This window comes from Sinohyriopsis cumingii, chromosome 8 (assembly GCF_028554795.1).
Source record: "Sinohyriopsis cumingii isolate HCF-2022 chromosome 8, ASM2855479v2, whole genome shotgun sequence".
Classification (NCBI taxonomy): Eukaryota; Metazoa; Mollusca; class Bivalvia; order Unionida; family Unionidae; genus Sinohyriopsis; species Sinohyriopsis cumingii.
The window spans coordinates 77,535,130-77,552,799 of record NC_142968.1 but is presented as its reverse complement, the minus strand read 5'-3'; the positions used below and the strand labels follow the sequence as shown (position 1 = coordinate 77,552,799).

The 17,670-nt window shown below is 35.2% G+C and overlaps 1 protein-coding gene and 1 long non-coding RNA gene across 2 annotated transcripts; one reads left to right on the top strand and one right to left on the bottom strand.

Annotated features, from left to right (window-relative positions):
• Positions 1-3,971: 3,971 nt before the first annotated feature.
• Positions 3,972-11,768, bottom strand: LOC149793921 (palmitoyltransferase ZDHHC1-like). The gene is made up of 4 exons (XM_089969067.1): positions 11,709-11,768; positions 8,093-8,268; positions 5,104-5,205; positions 3,972-4,202 (listed from the first exon to the last, which is right to left on the bottom strand). The coding sequence occupies exons 1-4, from the start codon at positions 11,766-11,768 to the stop codon at positions 4,058-4,060; spliced, it is 483 nt and encodes a 160-aa protein (XP_089825193.1). The 3' UTR covers positions 3,972-4,057.
• Positions 11,769-12,929: 1,161 nt separating this feature from the next.
• On the top strand, positions 12,930-16,709 carry LOC149793920 (uncharacterized). The gene is made up of 5 exons (XR_016422590.1): positions 12,930-13,422; positions 14,234-14,397; positions 15,200-15,300; positions 15,653-15,875; positions 16,285-16,709. It is a non-coding gene; the product is annotated as an uncharacterized LOC149793920 (long non-coding RNA).
• The last annotated feature ends 961 nt before the right edge of the window (positions 16,710-17,670 follow it).

Genomic DNA, 17,670 nt, shown 5'->3' with positions numbered 1-17,670 from the left:
CAAAATTAAAGGAGACTTACTACCCCCCCAGCCCTCTGTTTTTGCATCTGTACCGATGGAGCTTTCTGGAGGTTGTACATACAGAGATATTCCTGACGCTAGTCCAGTGGGTTTCTCTACCTTCAAAATGTAACCACATATTGTATAGATTGTGAAAGTTCAATGTGGTCAAAATTTAAGGTTCAGCTTCCACAAGGACCATTATCAAGACTGAGGATCATTGTAATGGGATTCTAAGATGGTGATCTAGAACGAAGACAAATGTTACTGAGCAAACCCAGCTGGTGAAGACAATATTGTCTATTGAGCAGATTATTATGTATTATAGGCAAGGAATCTACTAGGAAGGAACTGTACTAATTCTATTATTATTTGGGGAGGCATACTCTGTTTACTAGAATGTTCAGTTCCAGTCCTAGATGACCAAAATCTTGAAATGGTTCGAGGACAAAATGTCCTTGTTGACAAGAAGAATGAGAAGGAGGGTCACAAGTGATATGTGTCTTGCTCCAAGATACAACCACTCAGCTGCCAGCTGCTTTGAATAGTGTTCCCAATGAAGCATTTAGAAGTAATTGTTGCATTCCTTTGTGAACTCAAAAACAAGTTGAATGACTGCACTAGAATGGTTTATGACCAAGTGCCACATTTGTTGGTGAAGAAATCTGGGCAATGGAACAATTGTGCTGAATGAAATAATGAGTTCCCTGGAAACGACTTGTCAGGTCCATATGTCGTCATTGCAAATCTTCTCCATTTGACAATGAATGAATGCAGCATCCTCTATTAGAATCTTTAATACAAGGGGTATGTAAGTTAGGTCATTTGAGATAAGGAGAATCTTGTGGAGTGAAACACTGGCAAAAGCGATCTCCCTCCCTCTGCCTCTTTAGTTTGGGAGAACTGAGGCTTCCGATGGTTGTAGATTCAGTAGGACTGCTTGAAGTCTGAGTGGCCTGTGCTGCAGGGATGTCTGTGATATTTTGTTTAACTGCCTTGCAAAACTTTCTGCTGTAGCTGAGACTCATGTGTGCTGGAAAGAAGGTATCCCTGGTGGCTTTATAAATTTTATCAACCTGATCATTAAAGAGGATAATACATGAATAGGGTCAAGAGTGTAGCTTGGCCTATGATGGTCTTTTTAAGAAAGGTGGTGGTAGAGAGCATTGTATTTCATTCCACCAGTTGTAAGTTCATATCTGTTGTTACACTCATAACCATAGTATGCTGGGCATCTATGTTTAAGAAGGGCCATTCCATAAACAGGCATGAGTTTCTGGGTGGGAGATGGTAAGCTGTGTTCTGTTTATTGAAACACTGCTATTATACAAGATGCCACATTGATCCCATTATGATAATGTTATGAATCAACTGATGGATATCCAAGTGGAAAACTGGTGCACAGGACTAAAATTTCCAGTAACTGTTTCAGATGGTGGAAGCAATCGAAAGCAGATTCTTCCTTAGTGAATGATCACCTGATGTTGGAACTGTAGACCAGACAGGGTTGCAGAGGAATGAGGAGACAGTTATAATGAAAGAGAGCTGAAAACTTCTCCAGTCCTGCATCAAAGAAAGATTTAATAACGAGTGAACAAAAGACTTAGCCAATTTCAATCTTTTTGGATTAAGGTAGCAGAATCGTCTCTCTGTGTCTGATCTGGATTTTTAACGTAGCTTTAAAAATTTTTCAGTCATATCGCTACAATGTCTGCAGTGTGGCAGTTTATAGTGGTGTCTAGCACTGGGGCATCATGCCACAGACATGTAGCATGATGTCCCACCAAGTCACATTATCCTGACACCAGGTTGACCAGTCCTAACACTAACCAGCTCTTAATGCTGAACACCAAGTGAGGCAGCTGTTAGTACCATTTTTTTTAAGTCTTTGGTATGACTCAGCCAGGGATCGAACCCACAACCTCTCGCATTTGAGGCGGATGCTCTAACTACTAGGCAACCAGAGCGGTTCCTGATTTGCTACCTGTAAAGCAGCTGGAAAAGAATGTCTAGGATAGCAACTCAATACACTTGCAGCACATCACAAGTTAGATCCTATTACTTCCAAGATGTTGCTAAGTAGAGGCTTTCTTTGGGTGGCAAAAACTTGAGGATGAGTGATGAGGCATCTCTTGGAAACAGCAGCTTAGATTCATCCACAGAAGTGTGCGTATAAACTCGATGTCATCCACAGGAAGTGCCTAATGGCACAATGAAAGTTTGACTAATCCACCAGAGTTCCTGTATAAACTGGCCATCATCCACTTAGTGCCTAGCCACACTATGCTGGTTTGACTGCTGTATGACTGAATTCATGGGTACTGAGTGCTTAAAGCTGAGCATCGTACTGTATGATCAATTGTGGTCGTGGGGTGTTATTAGACTTGTATGGCCAAGTCTGGTCATAAAATAATGTGGCCATCTTAGCTGGCATGATGTTGTCCAGTTCTTGAGGATGGGATATTAATACATACAGCTGGTCTAAAATTCTGGTATGTGAGATGGAAACTTGGGCTGTTGTTACCGCTATCTTGCTTCCCAGTAAATTATAAACTTGTTTTAAAGTAGAAAATTTCAAAACTGCTTGTATGGATTTTATGAGGCCAATGTAAATTGCAATTGCTAATACTTGGCATGAAGAAATTTTTTTGTGGAAGAGTTGACTGCCCATATGATACTTGCAAGAGCACTTCTAAATTCTGTGTCCTTTAACCTGATATTAGGAATAGAAGATTACCAAACCTGTCTCAGACAATGTCAATAAACCTACACACTAAGTTTGATTAATCTAACATTAATAATTATTGAGCAGAAGAGAAAAAAAACTGGTAGCATTCATTGGTTTTATCAAAATCCATGCTTACTTGTTATTATACTCACATTAAGAGAAAACCTGAATCAAGATCATTGACCTTAAAATCAATGTAAGAGTGCTTACTTCTCACAATCAACTTCTTTAATGGACTGCAAGTACAAAGTCAATCTTCATTTGCATATGCACAGGTCACCATATTCATAGTGTCATTAATGTAAATAAATGCAAGTAATGAACTTTGACTTGACCTCAAAGTCAATTTGGTCTGGTTTTCAAACTCGGTGACAAAAAGTGCAGATATATAGGTGATCATATCTGAACCATTGTTATTCAGAACCAATTACATATAATGTAAGAAGTGTTTTAGCAAATAAACCACATCATTGCCCACCATTCATACGAGAGTGGTGATAACAAGATTTTTTAAATAGCCAGTATGGCAAATAAAAAAAAAACAGAGTGTTTGCATTATTTTATGCAGACATATTGTGCAAAACAATTTATTACTTTTCAGCATAGTTTTTAGTGTATATTGTTCCAGCCATAAGTACATGTTTTACGATCAATTGCAAATTATTCTATTTGTATCATTACACGTTTAATGTACATGTTTAAAATAACTACTTGATCACTGAGAGAACAAGATGTCAAACATTCATGCAATTGAATTAAAACACCCTATTTATTAAGCCTTTGTACATGAGCTGTTGCCATGTTGGTAGACAGATGAACATAACCATGTATTACTATTAAAGACTAAATCACTAGCTTAGTGTTAAAACACTGTCAATATGACCATATCTTCAAGAAAAGTAGCCATACAAAGATTTTTCAGGATATCAAGGCATTCCATTTTGGTGGTAATGGAGGTGCATTATTTTAATCCAGGATTCTACATTGGAAGAAACAAGAGTTCAAATTTTATTTAGAGTTACCCTTTTGTTACTCACAATATACATTTTTGCAATTTTTACTGAATTTTTTTTTCTCGCATAAAACCTAAATATAATATTTTACCATACAATATTATTCTTTTTCATAAATTTAAAACAATTTTTTTTTTATTAGCAAGGAAATGCAAGTAATTGTTTTATGTTGATTATATGTCAATTTCTTTTGCTTTTATCTCTTCTGCTGGTAGAGGGGCATGGGAGAGAGAATAGTATTATTAAAACTGTTCTGTGATGACATCTCCATCACATAATGCTTCAAGTTAAAAGTAGCATCCACAGATAACACAAATTAAAGAGTGAAAGACTTACTGACATATGGCAGAAGGATGACCCGAGCACTCTTATCCGTATAATAAGCCACAAATTCCAAGAGGGCCAAAGCTACTATTAATAGAAGACCTATAATGGCTGTGACTACGTTGGCAAAGAACCATCTGAAAAAGAAAACAAATATCATTCAGTTTCCATTAAGTTGGTTGGTTAAAATTCTATTAAGTTGGTTGCTTTCAAACCTTCAAAAGGTTATTCAGTGCCGTTCAAGGTAATATGGGAGTAAAGCAGTGTTTCAGCCAGATTTGATAAAAGTGTCTTGTTGAAGGACACACCATGGTAGGTGACCAGCTAGCTGGGCTGATCTGATAGAAGGATTCAAACTTTCACTGTTCTGTTGATGAGTACATGATACTTATAACCATTCTGACACCTAGCAGTTGTTGTTGTTGGGTTTAACGCCATTTTTCAGCACACGATAGGCTATACATGGCGGCCAGTATTAATGGTGGAGGAAGAACCCGGGAAAAACCCGGAAAGAACCACTGACCCTCGAGAAGCTACTGGCAAGCTTTCTCACATATCCACATTGGCCGAATCCGAGACTCGAACCTACGCAGACAGAGGTGAGATGGCAGTGATCCGTAACGGAGAGCGCATTAGACCACTCGGCCACTCGGGGCCCCTCCTAGCACTTGTAGTATGTAACTAAATGGTCACTGAGTTACACTATTTATTCTTGTATTTGTTCAAACAGTCCAGACAGGTAATATGTAGAGAGCATGAAATTCGGGTGTCAATACCTCCTTTCTGATCACAAGTAGCTACACATAAAATGTAAACTCCTTCCTCACTTAAATAATTTAAACTCCTTCCTTGTTTTACACAATCAAAACCCCATGTAATTTTGATCCACCAATGAAATATGTCATCTTGTACTCGTATAATAATTACACTACATTTATTCGATCTTAAAAATGATAAAAATCACAAATAATGCTTCAATTAATAATAACCCATAACTTCCATGGAATAGTAAGAATGAATAAAAATAGATTACTTTACCTGAAGTTACGGCTTCCGACGCAATTATTCAGAAAGAAACAATGGTGATCATAACCATCTACACACTTGTTGCAGACTGAACAATGTCTTGTTTTGGGACTCCTGAAAAAGAGAAAGATGAACAGTTTTAATTTATTTGTAACAGAATGTCAGTCCATTTTCTTAACATTACAACATGGCATCCTAGCAGCCTTATTTCATTGTCTTTTGATGCAGCCAGCTAAAATTTAAAAGTACAAGGCTTTTTTTGATAAGAAAACAAGAATGTTGTAAAAACATAACATTTTAGCAGTACAAATGGTAAATCTTTTTGTCCTGTGACAGCTAATTAGATGCTAGACTAGTCAACTTCTGATTGAAATTTAAAAGTAATATGTTTGTCAATTTAATCTACAGCAGATCTGTAGTCATTAAAATACAAACATACTGATATATCTTTATGGCAATATTATCACTTCTGTACTGCAAAAAAACATCACAATAGGTCAATATATAATTATTCTTTTGATGAAATCAAAGAATTTGCAGATTGATTTATCTTAATATTCTATCTTTTTTCTCCAGTCTTGTCATTAATAGCATTTTTGTCATCGCAAAAATGTTGATCTTGTTTCAAACTGTTGAAATACGAAGGGTGATAACAAATTTGATGACACAGTCAAGCTTATCACCAGCTGTTCAAACAATATCAAGTACAAAGTTAAGTAAATCAGCTCCAGAATTCTATATTCATCACAAAATATATGCTATAATATCTATGGCTCTGTCAGGTCTGTAGGTCTTTCTTGCATTTTTTTAAAAATCTAAGGGTAGGGTTCAAACTCACTAGACTATTACCGTAATGTAACATACAGTCAAATTGACATTAAAATTTAGGGATTGGCTTATCATGAAAAATTGAGTTTTCACAGGAGTATTATGGTAATGTAACATGCAATATTTACACCATCTATAACATTTAGGAATTGGCTTATTATGAAAAATGGAGTTTTCACAGGAGTATTACGGTAATTTAACATGCAATATTGACACCATGTATAAAATTTAGGGTCAGGCTTATCATTAAGCATGCAGTTATCACAGGTGTATTATGGCAATGTAACATGCAGTATTTACATCATGTATAAAATGTAGGGATTGTTTTATCATCAATCATGGAGTTAGCACAGGAGCATTACGGTAATGTAAGATGCCGTATTGACACCATCTATAAAATGTAGGGACTGGCTTAGCATGAAGCATGGAGGTTTCACAGGAGTGTTACGGTAATGTAAGATACAGTATTTAGTACCATTTATAAATTTAAGTTAGGAACTTGTTTATCTTGGATTCCACGAACTTATAACTGGAGTGTTATGGTAAAGTAAGATGCAATATTTAACCATCTTATAAAAGCTTGGGATTGGCTTATCATAAAGCACTGACATATCTTTAGAAATGTTGATTTTAAAGAACTTTTAACACATTACTGGCATTATCATGCTGAAAAAATTGGATTCAGGTGTCTTTCCCAAAGTCAAACCAATTAGGCAGCTGTCCCAGGGTAAACCTGACAGGTAACTAAACCCCAACCACTTGATTAGGTGTCCACTGCTCTACCAACTTAATGACCACAGCTCTCCAGGCTTATCATAGAAGAATTACGGTAAGCTGACAAGCAATAATAGCTGCAAATAAAAGTTACAAATCCGGCTAATCATCAAACATATTCAATTATTATGTTATTCGACAGTTGTGTCTGGCTTATCTTGAAGCATGTAGATACATATATATTGCTCCTGGAGATTTAGGGTACACTTTTTGTCTTATCTATTAATTCAATGTGTTTATTTAAATTTAATGTGTATATATGAATTGAATATGTATATTTTAATGTGAAGGTCATTCATCCTCATCATCATACCTGGCTAAGTCATACCAATGACTTACAAAAATGGTACTAACAGCTGCCTCACTTGGCGCTCAGCATTAAGAGGTTAGTGTTAGGACTGGTCAACCTGGTGTCAGGATAATGTGACTGGGTGGGACATCATGCTACATGTCTGCGGCATGATGCCCCAGTGCTAGACATCACTATAAACTCACAATGCAGACATTGTAGCGATATGACTGAAAATTGTTAAAGCTAACATTAAAATTCTAAATCACATACACACACACACACACACACACACATCCTCATCATCCACAACATTATTTGACAGGAGATCAGAGTCTATCCTGTTTGCACTGGTTCAGTTCACAGAGCAATGAACTCATAATCTATGGGTTTTAGATGCGATACCCATCCAAGATAGCCCCAAGGGTCTTAGATTCCACACCCATCCAAGCCAGCTCCAAGGGTCTTAGATTCAATACTCATCCAAGCCAGCCCCAAGTGTCTTATATTTGATACCCATCCAGGCCAGCCCCAAGGGTCTTAGATTCAATACTCGTCCAAGCCAGTCCCAAGTATCTTAAACTAGGTACCCATCCAGGCCAGCCCCAGTCAGCTGAATCAGTGTGTCCTGGGAAAAGGCATTCATAGGTCCAATCTCCTCTAGATCATGTAGCCAATAATGAGCTAAAAGTGCCACAGACTGAGTGTTATGCACAGCAAAACACTTCATGCACATACTGAGTTAATTTCTTATCTGCAGTTGTATTACCATTATGACACATCAAATATTTTAAAGTCTGTTCTTCCTGGCACTGGATTAAATGGTTTCCTTTGTATGTAAACAATCCAACACAGCGAATTGTTACAACAGAAGATCTACATTTCTTCTCAGAAACTAAAATTTCATTAAACATGTATTCAAACTTAACATGAAAAACAATTATTCAATACATTTCCGTTAATTTCCTCCAAAATAATTCACTTATTAAATCATTTTATTGTTTAACAAACTAAAACATGTCCCATGAATCATTTCATGACACCTGGTAGGGATAGAATTGTATTTAAAAAAATTAAGAAAAATTTATGATACAAAAGAAGAACACTTACACAGTAACTTTGCAAATATGGCAATAGAGACTTTCAATCACATGTCGATGCCTAGTGCGATCAAAGAATGGAATTCTCTTCTTTCGATCCTTGGATAGCACGGATACATGTGCAGGATTTATACTCATGGCAACAATTCGGCAAACAATCTGGGAAAAAAGGGCTACCCCAGGAATCTAGGCAGAAGTTATGGATTATAAACTGTAAGTTTCAGATTAACAACAAGGACTGCATGCACAGTGACAATCAATGACTGAAGGACAAAGTCAGTGTCACAAAACAAACACATCATCTAAGTATAGAAAAATTCATTTTATTTTAATCCTGAAGCTTAAAAGAGATGTTTCATACTTTCAACTTTTTCTGTCTTGCCAGAGCATTATCTTCTGTTTCACACCCCAAAGAATTTATGGCGAGCCAAATTAATATTTGTTTATTCCAAAAACTAGGTTTCACATACAATTAGTACGACATCATAAAAAGTTAAATACAAAATCTCATAAATTTGACAAGATACCTAATGTACTTTAAACCATGTTCAAAAATATAACAATTTTTAAAAATACTGCAAAACTCATTTAAAAGACATGGAATCTCCATTAATTATTCAATAAAAAGATACTCATATTGATTCCTATCATAACAATCCAGAAAAGGAAACAAACAAATGGTATATAATTGAATTTTGCTCAACATATGAAAAAGCCAAAGATCAGAATCAATGAAATGAAAGGGAAGAATAGTTTTGAAAAAAAGGGCCCTGGACAGCATTTTACTGACTAGTTCCGTTCTACAAACATCATGAATACTCTAGAAAAAACCATGTCAATAGTTTGGGTCTGACCCATTCTCGACGAACATTTTTAATTTTTTTCAATTATGAAAAATCATTTGGGGAAAACAAAATACAGATCACAAACAGGCCACCACTTCATGACATTCAAAACTTGATTCTTTTCTAACAAGGATCTCAAAGTCTTAAACCACTTCTAAATATATTTATCCCTAAATAAATGACCATAGAATTATTTCTTTGTAAAACATTCATTCATTAATGTCATGCACCTGTTACATATGCTGAATGTCACACAATGTATGGCATGCTTCTAGCAATTTTAAAGCACAAAACAATAGAAATAAACTTACATACATGTCATCCAATATAAGTTTTGTGATGCTAAATATTAAATAAAAGCAAGCATGTTTATTTTTTTTAAAGTACTATCCCTGATAGAAAAAACACTGTTCACTAAGCACTATGATATTCCCCATGTCCTTGCCCTAATTTTATTTATCAATCCATATGATTGTGCTCTTAGGTAACTGAGTCAAAGTTCCTTCTATCTGAATTCACTATTAAATCTAACTTAACAATTAAGTGACATGGACCTTATTAGTAGACAAGTTATGTCACTGAGTATCTATGAATGACAATAGCTTTCTTTCTGGTGATTGGATTATAACAATGAATAATACCTGACACCAGCTTGAGAATAAACATTATTAATAAAATAAATTATTTCTCTCAATCAAGTAAAGGATATTATGTATCCATAGATTTGCCATTCCAATGCAAGGGCCGGCACAAGTGTAGTAAAATGAATGGTGCTGAAGTACACCAGACAAGTCCATGCTAGGAACTCCAAAGGATGGGGAGGCCAGGTCCATCCATTTATCCTCATCGTCTTCCTATACTTTCCAAGTCCTTCAATATTACATCTCATCTAAAAAAGAAAATGTCTGATTTATCTATTTCCTGTTGCCACTCTCTCTTCTAAGTATTGTGTGAAACTGAGCCAATGCTTTGTTAGTGAAAAGACAAAACTACACATATGATTGACAAGATTGTAAAGTGTACAAAAATTTCATACAATGAAGCTGACAATCAGGATGAATGCATTTACCAATAAACATTCTCTCATCTTCCATATAATCTATTTAATAAAATGTCTTTACAAATTGAGAGAGTTAAGTCTGCCCATTCCCAGTCTTTTTAGATATTTGGCTAGTGAATTCTGTTGTTGCACAAGATCAAACTGAGATACCTGTTAAAAACAGACTTTGCCAAAATTCTGAGCCTTAAAGCAGCATAGGGCAGTTGCTTTTGGCTGCAGTGTCCATAATTAAGAGACTTTCTATGGAACCCTACCTGATCAAAATTAATAGTTATATTTATCTTTTGTACATAGAAGAATCTGAAAATAAACTGTAACTTTAATAAGCCAATATATGAGTCAATTATCCAGGACTGAACATATTCATCAAATGTTATATTTGTTCAAAAGCAATACAACTAATTCAAAACTTTTCCTTTCATTACTGTTAATCGGGATAAATGCATTTACCAATAAAAGGTCTCTTATCTTCTACATAATCTATTTAACAAAATGTCTTTAAAAACTGAGAGTATCCAGAAAATATTCTTCTGGATAGAATTATATGCAAACATCATCCATTACTGGAGTTTGTTATGATTAAATCAATGCTGATTATTATAGACACACGACATTTTTCTAATTCTGAAAGCAGAAAAAACTCTCAAAAGTAACTTGGAAACAAGGCAAGGTTTAATCTGTCCTTTCCCAGTCTATTTTGCATATTTGGCTAGTGAGGTATGTTGTTGCACAAGATCAAAGTCGGTGTGATAGCTGTTATAAACAGACTCTGTCAAAATTCTGTGCCTAAAGCAGCATTGGGCAGTTGCTTTAGGCTGCATAGTCCATAATTTAGAGGCAGTTTATGGAACTCAACCTGACTGAAATCAATAGGCATTGTATTTATTTTCTTTACATATAACTTTATTAAGTAAAAGTCAATTATCCAGTAATGAACAGAGTCATCAAATCTCACATTTTATCAAAAGCATTACAAGTACCACCATGTCAGCTAAATCTGTGCGTCGGTTAATTATGCACAATGATACGTCATTTCTGTATACATTGAATCACGTGTTTTTTTTGCTAAAAAATCCATTTTGTATCAGTAAAAAGAACGATCATAGTTTAACGAAGGAAAGTGATATTCATAAAGTGCACAAAAATATCCCGCATTTCAACTCGAAATGCATATGAAAATGTTTTTTCTTTATGTCAACATGAAGACCAATTCCATTTCCTTCTTGAACCGGTAACACAGAAAATCCAATTTACTATGTATCTTTTAGAATCATACATATAAACACATTATATAAAAGATGGAAATGTATACCTTAAAACGATACTGCATTTTAATCAAAGTTTCCAATTTTGCATGAATTTGTCTCACATGTACAAAATAGTGGGTTACCCAACGTGTCAATGTACTAAGCACTTCAGGTACTGTGCAAAACTGGCAAAATGAGATGCACAATTAATTTCAATATTTTTTTAACACGGGGGTGGGGGTGAATGCTATGGTGGGCAACAAAAAACTGGGACGGTTCCCCAACAGGAAATATTTTTTATTTGGCTCTATGTATGTATATTAATATGAGCCAGTGGTCAGCTATTAAGTTTTGCAGATGTGAACGGGAGAAAGAAGAAAGAACAGACAAATAGGATTGGTAGAAACAGTAATTAGTAAATTAAAAATTCAGAAAAGTTTTGGCAGGTCACATTTTTGTCCCTTCAACTCAGACCTGCCCGGGTACTGTGGCGGCGGCGAAGTGTACCTCCACCAATACAGCTTTGGAAACCATTAGGTCTTGCTTGTAGCTGGCTTACTGCAAAGAAGGTTAGTTTTGATAGCCCCAGAATGAAGGATAAAAACTATGAGCTTCTACAACGGTGTCAGCTAAAGAATTCCAAGTGCCAGCGATAGGGGAAGAAATGCTGAAGGTATCACGAGCTTTTTCCGACTTTTGCTTCACCATTTTGGTCTGCAAATTGTATGCAATAACTAAAAATTTTATCGAAACAAAAACAGAACGTACATGTGTGCAAATATAAGAAAGAATGGAAGTTAGAATGCCAATAAAAACTTACTGTGTTTTCATATGTTACCGCCACATTGACTATGGGTGTTATGACAATTTCAATCAATTACCTATTCATACGCAAATATTTTTGCTTCCTTTTCCAAAAGAAAAGAAAGCGATGCTAGTTCTTATTTAATACCATCAATATCTGACTTTCTATACTGTTTTGACTATATGAAATATTATATGTAGAATTGATGGAGAAATTGTAGCCAGATTAGTTAGGGATTCTTTGATGGCTTCGGAAGTATATCAAGCATAAACAAACATAAATTACAAGGGAAGTAACTCCAATGTTTACGTTAGACTCCACGTTGGGTTTTCCCCCTGAAATTAAGATCAAGTCTATTCAGTTATGATTGCATGTATTGTCATAAAATAGATACTAAAGATAACCAAAGAAAACAAATGAATACCCAGCAACTTTATATTCTTGTCAGCATTACTAATCATATGTCATACGGTAGGCAGAAAAATCAGTAAAACTCTACACGTGTAAATTTTATAGCACAACATTGAATTTTTGTCTTATAATAATAATAAAAATAATAATAATAATAATAATAGTAACAACAACAACAAATGATTTGTATTATATATTATATATTTAATGGAGATCTAAATTAAAACGAATATAAAAAGTTCTGCTATAACGATTCTTGTAGAAATTCTTTCTGTATGGCCTAACCGGTGTAGTGTGAAAATTTTGTCCCTCGTTGAATTCTGACCCGCCGGGTCATTTTTCAACGACCGTGATCAAAATTTCACGTTAAAATCTGACCCTTTTTTAAATGTTCTGTTAAATAACGACCCAGATGTAGTATCACATTTTGACCCTCGTTGAATTCTGACCAGGTCGGTAATTTTTCAACGTGATCAAAATTTCACGTTAAAGGCACAATAGTGCAGAGTGGCTGTAATTTTGTGAATGTTACAGATCATGTAACTAGTGAAATGTGTCGACTTATAAGCTGAAATAATTAAAAAAAACTAGAGTTTGAGAAGATTAAATTGGGCAATTGATAAAAAAACGAGAGAAAATGAATTTTTGTGGGGGTCCGCTTTAATTGAAACTTGTAGGTCACGAACTGTTACGGAAGCCTCACGTGACCACAAAAACTTATACGTCATCTTCGTCAAGTGGGCGGGTTATGAGTCACGTGGTTGTAATTTAAATATCTACTATAAACAAAAATGGCGGACACACGTGAGAGTCAAAAACGTAAAGGTCGTCCGCTCTTGTCGCTTTCCGGGAAGAAACCGAACGGGACTTATCAAGGATTCGTCTTGGGGACCAGTTTGTTCAATGGAGAGCACTGATGTAAGAGTTAGGACTGGCATCAGACACTGAAATGGCGAAGTTGTTGTTGGACAGGTAGGCCAATGTCTGTGTTATATGATAGTGATACACCCCCAGAATCAAGTGCCTTTGATGTCTATGTATAAGTGTTCTCCATTTTTCAATATCTTGTTCCTACTGTATGTTTGAAAGCACACTGTTTTATTAATACAATGTTTGCACAAGGACTTGCTTTGTAATATTCCCAAAATAGATGTGATCGGCTGATCAATATTTCACTCGGTGACTGTATTGTATGTTGGGGTGGAATATATTTTTTTATTTTTTATAACAGCGTGCTCATAAAGGTCATTTTGTACACCGGTCAATTATCTTCGTGAGACAGGTTTTTTAAATTCAGTGAGGGAACTTAGATAAATTTACAAGCGTTATCAATATTTATATCATCTCTATCCCTCTCTCTCTCTCTCTCTCTCTCTCACACACACACACCTTAGGTTAATGTGACATGCACATTACTTGCATAAACGTTTAATAAGCTTATCATGTAAACGTGATGGAACAAATAATAATATTTTATTGTACATCTTTCAACTACTAGTAAATCTATTATAAAGCACTGTATTGACTACAATTACAAAAGGATCTCTAGTCATGATAGGAAAGGATGTTGTAGTGCTACCAGAATATATGGCTGGCAGATTGTTATCAGTTAAAGTTTTGAGTTGCAGTCAAGCTAGTTTTACTGATGTGATTTTTTTTTATAGATCTATAATGTATTCTTGCTTAAATGAAGTATTTCAGTTCTAATTGTTTAACACAGTGCACAGAAACAGATTTAAAACATAACTTATAATACAAATGAATATTTAATTCATATTTTTAGTTACAAAGTTACAAAGAATATAGCAAAAGATGAACCCAAGCATACAGAACCGATGGCCAGTACATTTTCATGCTTCACATCAACACCTGCCAAGTGCTTTTGCAACATACTGAGAGAATGAAGACACCTTCAGTATCTGAAGTATTTGCTACTGAATCAGGAAGGTAAAAATGACAAATTTCTTGCAGATTTTTTGTGTGTGTGGGTGGGGGTTGTCTTACAATTGTCATTCTGCTGAAAACAATGATGTAACAAATCCAACACTGATAAAGGACATTATTATAACTACCAGCATGTTGAGTTCCCACTTCATGCTTTTCTTAGTTTGAGTCTGAGTTCGAAAAAAGCCTTTAATTTCGCTTTCTCAGAAGTGGGGTTGGGTATTTCAACTCTGCCACTTGATGCATAGAAAAAGGCATAATTTGAACTGTCATTGTTTTGGTTATGCAAAAAAGTTCCAGTATACTGTGCTGGCTAACCCAAAAATCACAGCTGTTTTTTCCCCCCACTCAATACTTAGAGGACCAGTGATTGTATATTGAAATTGTGTCTACATGCCTCATATGTTTTCTTTATGCCATTTCCCATTTATACATGTATCTATGTCCCATATGCAGTTCTTGCTAACACCCTCTTCCCATCTATCCACTTAGCTCATGATGAATGCACATAAGACAAATTTAATTTAAAAACAAAATACTGAGATAACAGTTGAAGTTTGTTTTTGGAAACCACTGGCAGTTCATTAGACCTTTATTCATTAGGACTGGTGATATAACTTATTTGGGATTTAATTTTCAATACTGTAAGTTCTTTTTAAATTTCATTTTTTATTCTTGGGAATTAAATGACTTGTTGGTTTTCACTCTTTACTGTTATAAAACTTTTGGAATTGAAAAGCTGTTTCTGTTTTGATGATTGCTCTTCATGCATTTTTAACTTTATTTTATCTACCTACTTTTCAAGGTTGCCAACAAATGGATAATATGGCTTTATTACAATGGTCCCAGGACATGAACCAGTTTTGGTTTTCATGCAAGATTGCTAGCAGCTATGGACAATTTTTTGTGAGTTTTCAGTCCTTTTATTTGAAACATATATGTAAACATTTGCTATTGTATACTTTTGTATGAAATCAAAATTACAGTGCATAATACTTATCTTCTGATTTCTTTTAATGTCTATTTTATCCATATATATATTCATCACCAAATCTTCTAGGTATGTAGTTTATTAAAAGCAATTTATTTGAAATGTCAGAGTAATGAGGAATATTGAAGGAACAATGATCTGAGCAAAATTTAAATCCTGCTACGTTAACTATTAGCCAGTTCTACAATGTAGCTTTTGCTTTATGATCACCATGATGAAAGAGACCAGCTTTAGGTGCTAAAGGTATTGATTGTGGCATTCTTTCAGAGTATCTTGAGAAGTGTCCTACATCACATCACCAATACACATGAGTAGAGCCTCTCACATGGCCAAGGCATTAATAAATGTCTTCATGAACCTTACCTGGAGAGTGGACAAAGCCTTGGCTTGATGAAGTTGATCCCAAGAAGGAAGCCAAAGTGCTGAAAACCTTGGCACAGGTGCTCTTGGATGAAAGGTTCCTAAACAGTGGGTATTACTTAAATTTCAGGTATGCCATTTCAGGATTGCAACAATTGCATGGTATTTAAAAGCAAAATGTGAAAACCACTTTAGATATCTTTATTCTCAACTAAATAATAAATTACTGTATATATTTACCTTTGAAGATCTGAATAAGTTAGAATTCATAAGATGTGTGCACATGATACATGTATAGTGACTCTCCTTCTCAAGTCTTTGGTAATTTCAGGTATAATACATGCACATCAGGTATAAACAATTCCATGACACTCTATCATTAAACACTTAAGTAAAGATTTTATGTATGCAAAAATTACCAACATTAATGATTATTTAACAATTGTATTAATCTGTTAGCAGATTACAAATAACACGTTACAAGATACATGTTTTTGATAATTGCTGAAGCACTACTGAGCTTGAAAGTTTTTCATCAGCAGATCATGATGTACAGTGCCAAGAGATTTTCATACATCCCTCCTGTGTACAGGATTAGGAATGAGCTAACTGCTTTGGATCACAATATCCATAGTGGCTGAGGTGTAATGAGAAACAAAGAAGGGGAGATAGTGTAAGCTTGTTTCACTACAGGAAATTAGAAATAATTTTATATATTGATTGTACTTTATGATTCCTACCTGGAGATCAGACGAATGGAATATTATTCACATGTACAAGTCATGAAAACTTTGTATTAGATACAAATCATTTTGCAACAATCAGCACACATTTATATATGTGGTAAGGAATCTTAATATTTTCATGCATACAGAGTCTTTGCCAAGTTACTTAGTACCAAACATTTTTCAATATCTATCAATACTTGTTTTGCAAGATATAAATAAACAATTACCCTCATTCTTGTCTGCCTTGTCTGAACTATGTGTAGAGCTTGGTCAGCTCAGTTTTTAGGCTGCACAGCATGTCTTCCTCCTCTCCCCCATCTGGTTTTTCAACTTCTTGCTCCATATCTCATCCGTCCTCTCCCTCTTCCTCTTAAAGGTCGCTCTAAAATTGAGCATGAAAGTGAGCTGATTTAAGTCTATCTAATGAATTTTAATATGTAAAAGTATTTCATAATTTGACAACTAATATATTCATGATTACTTATCAAATTTATAGGAATATAGTGCTAACTTTGGATCAAAATTTAATACATGAGAGGTTGTGATTTGATGGAAGTTTTTTTGGGCTGGATCAGGTCAAGAGCAGCAGGGAAGTTCTACAGACCAGATGGTTCCGCCAAAATAAACCTTCCTGCGAGAACTTTCTCCGTAGAAGCCTCAGATTTCACTTTTGCGGCTTCCTACGAAAATTAATTTGCGTAAATTCGTCCCCGAGTGCAATTTTTGTGTGCAAAATCTATCATTCTGGACAAGGAAAAAACAAGGTTTTTTAGGGGGGGGTGGGAAGTTTATTTGGTGTCGGTGCGATTTTGCAAGATTTGGCTGCGGATCCTAATTTTACCTCGCATTAAAATAATATACTTGAAAATAATACGAGTCCGAAAGCTAGCACAGTTGGAGAGCCTCATTCTGCCAGATTAGCGCGAGAGCAATTAGCGGCATTAAAAAAGCTTATTCCAGCAAAACAATTATTTAAGAGAAATGTTCGTGGTTACGAAGATGTGCAACATGGAATTGCCGAGGTATCGTCGAAATGGCTAAAACCAGTGACTGGAACAATCGAGCAAGTTGTATTTGGTGACGAAAAAGATCCAGATACCAAGAAAAAGGGAATTTTTCCCATGTTGAAAGGTATCGAGGAATAATCAAGAACATTACCGGATCGATTAGCAATAGCAGCACAACAACAAAAGCAAC